Source organism: Sinocyclocheilus grahami, unplaced genomic scaffold, assembly GCF_001515645.1.
Source record: "Sinocyclocheilus grahami isolate Dianchi unplaced genomic scaffold, SAMN03320097.WGS_v1.1 scaffold23.1, whole genome shotgun sequence".
NCBI classification, from domain to species: domain Eukaryota; kingdom Metazoa; phylum Chordata; class Actinopteri; order Cypriniformes; family Cyprinidae; genus Sinocyclocheilus; species Sinocyclocheilus grahami.
The window spans coordinates 2,815,147-2,824,791 of record NW_015505202.1 but is presented as its reverse complement, the minus strand read 5'-3'; the positions used below and the strand labels follow the sequence as shown (position 1 = coordinate 2,824,791).

The 9,645-nt window shown below is 38.4% G+C and overlaps 1 protein-coding gene across 1 annotated transcript in view; it reads left to right on the top strand.

Annotated features, from left to right (window-relative positions):
- The first annotated feature begins 1,137 nt into the window (after positions 1-1,137).
- The window catches only part of LOC107561160 (teneurin-2-like), a 19,766-nt gene continuing 11,258 nt past the window's right edge, over positions 1,138-9,645 (top strand). Inside the window, exon 1 of the mRNA XM_016245527.1 lies at positions 1,138-1,434. Coding sequence (XP_016101013.1) covers positions 1,206-1,434 — 229 coding nt within the window. The 5' untranslated portion in view covers positions 1,138-1,205. The remainder of the gene's footprint in view (positions 1,435-9,645) is intronic.

Here is a 9,645-nt window from a genome sequence, read left to right as displayed (position 1 = left end):
ATACTGTGTGTTTCATCGAGTTATAATAATATTAACAATAATATTAATTCACATTTGTATTAAAACCTCCAAAATACAATTAAAGTAGTTTCATTTAGCATTGTATTTTAACATTAAAAGCACCTTCAGAAAAAAAACAAAAAACTTATGGTGGTACTGGGATATCAGCTAGTATGCATAGGATTTAAAATACATTAGTGCTGGTGTTTTTGTGTGTGTGTGTGTGTGAGCGTGTGATATGATCGGGCCGGGCTGTGTTTGGCTCCCTGTTCTCCGCAGCACATCCAGGCATCTGTGATTATCCTCTCTCGGCCACAGAGGGAGCTTTTCTCACTCTGTCTGCGATAATGAGGGAGAGACTCGCAATGCCCTCAAGTCATTTCCTTTCTCCTCCCTCTTCTCCTCGCTTTCACTCTATCACTCATTCTTCACCGGCATCATGACTTCACTCCTCCACACGTCTCAGCTCCACTATTTCATCTGTGATTATGGCTGTAATGACAGCTGCTTCTTTTTGTTTAGATGTCTCTCCACTGTTTTGTTTATGAATGCACCATGCAGCCAAAGTTTCCATTTCATATTTTTTTTATGTAGTTCACAGACAGAATTGAGCCTTTTGGCATATTAACAGAATGATATGCTTTGTTTTCTTTTTAATATATAGAATGAAACTTTCGCAGTCCCTTTTCTGTACTCATCTTTAAACAAAATCAATGGTGAACTGTGGATTGCTAAAACATGGTCAAATGTGTTACATATTGCTGAGTACCACATTCTTTTTGGTGGCTGAAAGCATAATCAAATTAGTGAAAATGTTTCATAAGCGAACACGTGCAGAGTGTATAACCTAACGGAGTGTAAATAATTTATGTTGTAATTCTTTACAATTCTGCAAAGCTTTCTGATTCTGTTCGTGTCTATATTTTGGATGCTGTGGTGCTGTTAAAATGTCCTTAGTTAGTAGGATTCTATAGAAAGCTTCTGTGGATAAGATTTGCTATGTTGGCAATGGCTCTATTTGTCCAATAGCACCAAACCAGCACTAACCAGCTTAAACCAGCAATCCATGCTGGTCGTTTCAGCAGGGAATATATATTTTGTACTCTATTGATTGGTGTTGTCTTCTATTACCAGGTGAAGGACTGTCCAGCTGTTGAAACCTCCACCTCGCGGACTGATCGGATCATCGGGCTGCAGCAGCTGTCATGGATCTGAAAGAGCGCCGGCACCGTACACTGACCCACGGCCGCTGCGGGAAAGATTTCCAGTTCACCACCTCCTCCTTGGACAGCGACGAATGCCGCGTACCCACCCAGAAATCCTACAGCTCCAGCGAGACCCTGAAGGCTTTTGATCATGAGTCACGCCTGCATTATGGGGGATGTGTGACTGACCTGGTGCATCATGAAGCAGATGAGTTCACCAGACAACGAGGTAAAAATACAGAAATATACCACAAAGTATAGACATGCTCATATATACCGCACATTTGCAGCACATAATTGGCAAATATATAGGGTTCAGCCCTAAATGATCATATATTCAGTATGTATTTATTTATTTTGACAAAAATGTATACTTTTATATATTAAGGATGCATTCGATTGATCACGATTGACAGTAAAGACATTTATAATGTTACAAAAGATTTTTTATTTTAAATAAATGCTGCTCTTTGGAACTTTCTATCAGAGAATCCTATAAAAAAAATCTTTCTTTAACGGGTTTCAACATTGATAATAAGAAATGGAGGATAATAATAAGAGAATGATTTCTCAAGAATAATGTGACACTGAATAATGGCTTCTCAAAATTCAATACAAAATATAATAACTCATAAATGGAAAACAGATACTAAAATGGTAATATTATTGTTATAATATTATATACAATTTTTACTGTATTTTTGATCAAATAAATACAGCATCACCTTGGTGAGCTTTTTTTGGAGAGCTTTTTTTATTTTAAAATAATATTTTTTTAAATCTTTCAGACCATAAAACTTTGAATGATAGTGTAAATATAACAAACTGTACAATATTTTGCCTTTAATTGTCAAACATAAAAAATGTTTAGCACTAAATTACCCACTGTTCGGTTAAACTTTACTAAAAACCAATCAAAAAATTTGATGATTAGGGTTTGTTTTAGGTGGCACTAATGTGTGCACTAGAGACAAAGTGTGATGATATAGACTTTAGTCATGAATATGCTAACTAGGCATACTACAGTTACAGAATACAAGATTATAAATGTATGAATCTCATAAAGGTGGAGATGTTGTGCAATGTTTAAAAAGAAGAACATTATTTAATTTGATAAATATTCTGTGTTTTGTTCATAACTCATAGTTTGTTCTAAATGTAAAGGGCCACTTAACATGTTACTAAAATGAAATTAAAGGAACAATAAAATCAGTGTGCTTAATTTTTTATGATAGTTGTGCCCTAAAAAGGCAACATACTGTAACTACACCGACAACAACAACAAAAAAGATGGCCTTTGCACAGCAGCATATGAACTAATTTAGATGTATCAGAAATCTTTCTGAAATTAGATCACAATTCACTTCACATTCTCACACCTACTTAGAGACTAACATGACTTAATTTCGCTCCTATTTTAGGGTATGTGCAGAGAAAATGTAAAGGTGAATATATTTTGATTAGATGTTTTTGGACATGGATATCTCTGCTTCTACATGGAGTGTGTTGTACAGTTAAGGTGTGAAACATAAAAGCAGGACAGTGTATTCTGTTGCAGGCCATGTCACCAGTAGCTAATCCTTCTGCTCTGCGTTTACGCATGCTGCTGGAGAGCAATGCAACCTGATCTCAGAGCGGTTACTTCAGTTTCAGGAAGTACCTCCAATTCCGCCCCCTGCTGCTTCAAATGTGTCACCAATTCCCAGCAGATGTTCCCCAGCCTGATGCCACTGATCCGCCGTCTTATATCTTACGTCGGTCGACCCACTTCATGCCTCAGGCTGTAGACTTGTTGCTGACTCTGTGCAGGGATGTTCGGCACAGTGCCAAACTGCAAATGCATGCTAAAATAGCAGGAGACCTTTGATCGGTGCGGATCCAAATTGAAGGTGACTGGCTTACTAGCTCAGACTTGCCTAATTGGTTCAGATGCGGTACCCCTTGTTTAATCTTTGTGTTTTACATCCCTTTTTGAATGTCTTTGATGATGCTAATAAGAGAAGTCAGCCGCTTCACCTGAGGCTGGCTAGAAAAGGAAGCAGTAACAGGAAGAGAGAGCGAGTTCTGTAGAAATGCAGTGGTGCCATAATGATCAGGCTGCCGCGGATCCGGAGCAAAGCCGCGGATGGGTCATCTTTGAAAAAGGCAGTGTCAGACCTGCAAGTCGTCCTCTGCGTGAGCCGCTGCCGGTGCCGCATTGATTGCACCGAAATGGATTTCAACTCGATGTCATTGATCACAGCCAGCCCGTGTGAAAGAGGAAGTCAAACCCGCTGGAGAGATTGCAGCCTCTTTTTTTCTCCCTCCGTTCAACTGTTTTTGCCACAGCACTTAGCCACTGACAACAGATCCCAGAGCGCTCACAGCCCGGGATGGAGTGGCCTGCAGTCCCTCGGGGACGTGCGGTGACAGTGACAGTGAGCAAGAATTATGGGTAGGTGTAGAGAGCTGGATGGAGGGAGGACAGATAGACAGACTGACAGGCGCAGTGGCTGTGGAGAAGCAGAGAGTTGGTGTCCGTCAGATTGATGCCACTCAGCTACTTAAGGTGATAGCGGCTCACTGACTGCAGATGCATCTGTGGGAAGTGTTGCCACGGGAGACTAACAGTGTGCAGGGGCCATATGTAACAGCACTCAAAGGGCACTGCCAAATTACGCTCCTCTCTCCTGCTCACTCACATAGTCATCATGGCCCATGTTAACAGTTGTGCGGAGAGGAAGCGAAATACTACTTTTCAACTTTTTAAGAGAGCTATTTTCTGTCTGAATGAACAGTCCAACCTTTCTCTCCAACTCCATTTGGTGTTTGTGGATGCCGCATGCTCCTAATGTCACACGAGAGCAGATTTGACTCTTAATGCTCCACACAAGTCTCTGCTCTGTGGGATATGAGGATATGCTAACAGCTCAGGATTGTCATTAAGACAACATTAATACTGTACTTAAAGCATTCATGAAGTACTTTTGTTTGTATATACTATATATTTTTTGTATCTTTTAGGGATTCATGGTACCATTGCTGCTATTTATTTATTTAATAATATTGGATTCTTAATTGGTTGTGCTTGTTTCTAGTAGTTAATTAAATGTAATGCACTTAGCAAATCTCAAATTGAATACCTATTTTTGTATTGCATGTTACAATTTAAATTTGTTGTGTTTTATTTTTTACTTATTGTTTTTTCTATACAAAATAGTATAGAAATGTAATAACATAAATTGGTTTGTGGAAAATATGACACAGTATCATAAATAATTAAAAACAATAAGTAATTAGTATTAGCCAGAATTTCAATAGCAGCACATTTCCTAATAACTTTATGCAGCCAATTTTCAATTTCTAATTTCTTTAAAGATCTTAGATTATTTCTTAGATATTAGCAGTTTCATTAAGATCACCCTGAAGAAGAAGAATAAAAATTTCAACATTCTTAATCATCTGTAAATTTACATTTAGCCAGAAATACTCAATTAACTTTAATGCTAAAATAATTACCTCACTCAAAAATATACAAACTGCATGCACACACATAAATTCTGTTCCCTTTGAATTGTAATTAAAGGATAATCCACCCAAAAATTACAAATCTGTCATTATTTCCTAACCCTCATATCAATCCAAACCTATGTGACTTTCTATTTTTTGTTCTTTTTCTGTGGAACATAATAGAAGATATTTTGAAGAATGTTGGTGACCAAACAGTTTTAGTTCCCATTGACTTCCAGTATATGGACAAAAAAATTCAGTGGAAGTCAATGGGAACCGAAACTGTTTGATTACCAACAAAATATATTTTTCTGTTCCACAGATAAAACAATGCATAGAGGTTTGACATGAGGATGAGTAAATAATGACAGAATTTCCATTTTTCCCTTCAAGTAATTTGCAGTTAGTTGTTAGGTGTGACATTTCAGCCAGTGGACATTTCAGTGGAAAATTGCACTTAATCAGTCAAAATAGTTGTAAATGACATGAATTGATGAAGAGAGGAATATTTTTAGTATCACGTGCTTTGATTATAATTGATCTGGCCACAAATTTTTATAAACATGATGTGTTCGACGTCTCAGTAATGGCCCCTCTTAGGTGAAAATGAAAACTGAGCTGGGCTCTTTGGCTCACTGGTGGCTCTCAAGCGTATGGTCCAGCTGCGAGCAGTAGGGCAGTAGATCGAATGTTCCATCACTCTCCGCCCCTCTATGTCTTCACACCCCTGCAGGGGCACATCTGCGTCTACAGAGGCACATCTGCGTCTACACAGGCCTTCAGTAAAGACGGCCTGTCCTGCAACATCATCTACTGCAGCAAGCTCTTCTGTTCATTGCTGTACGCTTCTGTTGCTTCTCAGTATTTGTGTTGGAGACACTATTGATAGCACTTTTTTTTGTGTAGGGATGCTAATTAAACTTGTTAAATTAGTGCAATTAATTATAAATCTAAATAAATAAATAAAATGGTAAAAACTTTTGAATCAATTGACAGTCCTACCTGCCTACCTGACTGTATCAAATGTGCATCTGGGTTTTTATAGACTGTCATCACTTGTCATGCCACACAGAATGACAATTAGTTACCGAATGAATGAGTTTCACATCAGGGGCTTTATAGCGGTCCCTCATGGTGTTTGTTTGTTTGGATCCAGTTTGATCCTGGATTTGTGTGTTGGTTCTTGTTCCGAACGTCACAGGCTCTGTTGTGGATTTCAGAGGACAACGGCACCCTGCCTAACCCCTAATTCCTACTTTATGAGCTAACTAAAACAAGCTGATAGCTTATGCGGGGTATTCAAAGAGAAGCAAGAAGGAGCTAGTCATATTCTGTATAGGAGCCCCTCAGCAGTATGTTTGTGACATTGTGCTCGACTTTTCTCTCTCCGTCCCTCTCTCATCACCCCACAGCTGTTGTTCTGATGTGGAATTAGCTGTCAAGTCATACTTTACGTTGATTATTTTATTTTGGTGATTCTGTGCTTTGTTGGTGTATCGCAATAAATCTAGGCAGGAAAAGATCAAAGGGAGAACAAAAGAACCTGCGGGTATTAAAAATAAAAGACTGTGAGATTAAATGCAGTCTCTCCCTCTCTGTCTTTCTGTCTCTCTGTCTCTCGCTGTCCTCGTCACATTCTATTCCTCCTTGCCCTGTAGCCTCGTCCACTCTCCCCAACACCCTGAAACTCTTTTCACATCAACCTTGAGAAAGCTGAGAGTTTTCTTGTTTGCTCATTGATGGCTTGGGAATTGGTTTCAAGTGTCCCTGAAGCTTCTGACGCCTCCTCTGTCTGTAACTGCTTGTCAAGGCATACGAGCAAAGCAGCTCATTTCAAGGCAAGGATTTTTATGCCTCAGGTATTTAATTAACCACAAAAACATCAGAAATATGTTCAAACATTGATCCTTTGGACATAGAACGAAACTTTAACCGCATTACCTGCCATTATTTTTTCAAATAGCAACATTTTCATTTAAAAAGAATCAGACATTATAAGTAGATTTGAGATGATTTGATTTAGCACATACAGTATGTACCATTTTATTTGATTTATCTCTTTATTTTAATCAAAATATTTGCCTCACTACCCTCAAAACCATCTGTCCTCAGACCAACTTAATGTCCATTATCTGAATACCATATATATATATATATATATATATATATATATATAGCCCTTTCATATTTATTTTTTATTTATTTTAATAATTAATTAAATATGTTAAATGTATGCAAATTATGTATATATATATATATATATATATACAGGTATATATATGATATTAATTAAATATTTATTTATTTATTTATTTATTTATGTGCTTCTGCTTATTTTCTGTCAAAACTTTGATGTGTCAATTCTGTCACGCATATGCAACAAGGAAAAAAAAACTTAAGTACAAAATTTAGCTTAACACCTAAAGATATTCTGTCTGACTGTGGTACCAGTTCAGTAGATCGAGCTGGAAATCATTTGAAACCATCCTGTAGAGGAAGTGTATGATAAATATTTGACACATTATTTTTGTATCTGACTGTGTGACACATATTGAGTGATAGGCAAGGAAAAACATGCATTTTGTGAAAAGCTCAAACAGTGGGAGATTACACCCAAACATAGGTGAAAACTTGTGAACAGATTAATCCAGCATTTGTTTATTTAGTTAGTTGATTATAAGTAGATTTTTTTCTCTTTCCGGTTTTGTAGTTTGTTTTGTCCCAGTACTCAGAATTAGCACTATACATTTAACAGCGCTGCAGTATTTGGTATTTGGACAGTCTCCACTCACGGCTGATCTTAGGTTGTACGTATATATGCCAGCAGGCTTACAATAATTGCATTAACAGGTCCCTTAATCTTTTAAGAGTTTTGCTGAAAGCCTTTAATCTGTTCTGGAATCTCTCAAGGCAAATGCACATCATGATCACAGCCAACATTGTTTCATTATGTTATCTTGATTCCCCTGAGGGCTGAATCATTATTTCATTTTATATTTACACATGGCCTCTGCTATTTAGTCCAAATAACTTTTTTTGGGTAGCAATTTATACTACTGGTTTACTACTACTACTACTACTAATAATAATTCCGCATTTTTTTTCAATTTGTTTAATTTGTTTAATTTGTATTGTTTGTGTGTGTGTGTGTGTGTGTGTGTCTGTCTGTCTGTCTGCCTGTCTGTCTCTTCAATTTGTTTCATTTGTTTCATTTGTATTGTGTGTGTGTGTGTGTGTGTCTGTCTGTCTGCCTGTCTGTGTGTGTGTGTGTGTGTGTGTGTGTGTGTGTGTGAAAAGTGTCATACCCTTCACAAACAGCTATAGCTTAAAATTAGAATAGCTTGCAGTATTGGCATGGAGCCATTTAACCTTTTATAAAGATATATTTATAAATAGTTACAGTGACTTTTTCTGGTTTGATCTATTTTCAAAGATGCTGTAAAATGAACAAAATGCAAAAAAAACCTGTGAGCTTTATATTAAAGCTAATACATTGCTTGGCAACCACAAACATCTTACAGAAAGGATAAGTTATTAGCTATGTCCCTGCGGGTCTCGGCTCTTCAAGCCGTACTTCAGAACACCCTTTGTTCATGGTAAATCATTGTAGCCGCAGTGGGTGGCTGAGACATCTAATGAAGGAGCTTACCAGGGCACCATTTCCAAAAAGACAAGACTCCGTGGGCAGTCTGAACCCTGAAGGCCATCAGGGGGTCAGCTGGTGCTTAATAGCACTCATGATACACTGGTTAAACTCACAGTTTGGACAGCTGTGACACCTCTTCTGACACCAGCCTGCTAAGCTCTGCCTAATTGCAGATGGCATTGCCTGTATCTCTCAGGCTGTTGTTTTATCCCTCGGTAGGAATGATTCTTTAATTATTAAATGCTTGGTACAGTATAGCGTGGCTAAGTGGCTGCAATTTTGTGGTGCTTTTGCCCTTGGGTTCAATTATGGTACTACGCTGCTGAGCAAAGGGTATTCAATACTTTGTCAAATCCAGTCTTATAAAGCATTTTGCTCAGTGCCTTGAGACTCTCCATAAACCATTCAGACATTTCTCGTGCTTTTTTCCAGAGGTTAACATGACACTTTGTATAGTGAGTAGCGAGCTTGTGGACATTACACTTTATGACTTCCAGAGTATTTAATCTCTATTCAAAATGTGCTCTCTCGTTTGATTAGTAAATACAACTCAAGCTATTATGCGAGTGTAATGGAGTGCTAAATGCAGACAGATGTTTTGATAAAGTTGTCACCACAAATGTACAAACTGTTAACCAGATGCCACCAATGGGACCCCAAATCGAATGCCAAAAATATATACTCACACTCTTATCGCTCCCCAAGGCTTTAGATCTGCTTCCTTCAGGTCTTCAAACATGTCAGCCTTTTGCAGCATACAGTATGTGTTGGTGTTAATACCATAGGCTTATGTCAGGTGGTTTATAAGAAACAAAATGGTTCCCAGTGGGGTCAGATCTATTTCTGCGGCTCAATTAAAATGTGTTGGGTGACCGTGCGGCGCAGGTGGCTCACATGGAGCAGGGCGTTTGACACTGAGGGCCCTGTTCTTGCTTAGCTGTTAACTCTATGTCCCAACATTAATGGGGGCCCTAATGATGTGCTATGTATCTGGGGAACAAAGCATGCTGCACAAACTCACCAGACACCTACTGCTGAGCGTAAACCCTCTCAATTAACACCCTACCCTTCTGAGACCACCGATGATAGCACACCACCTACAGCGCCAGCACGCCCCACGCAAGATCTGATGTCACAGGGACAGGTAGGAGGCTCTGAATCAGACAGTTTGCTGGATGTGATCCTCACATGTTCAGACGAAGCGGCGGTTTTTGCTCTGTATCTGCAGTGTTGGGAGACGTTATTTTTACAGTAAGGTGTTAAAACATTGCACAGTTCCTTATAAAAATAACTAGTCGTGTCACA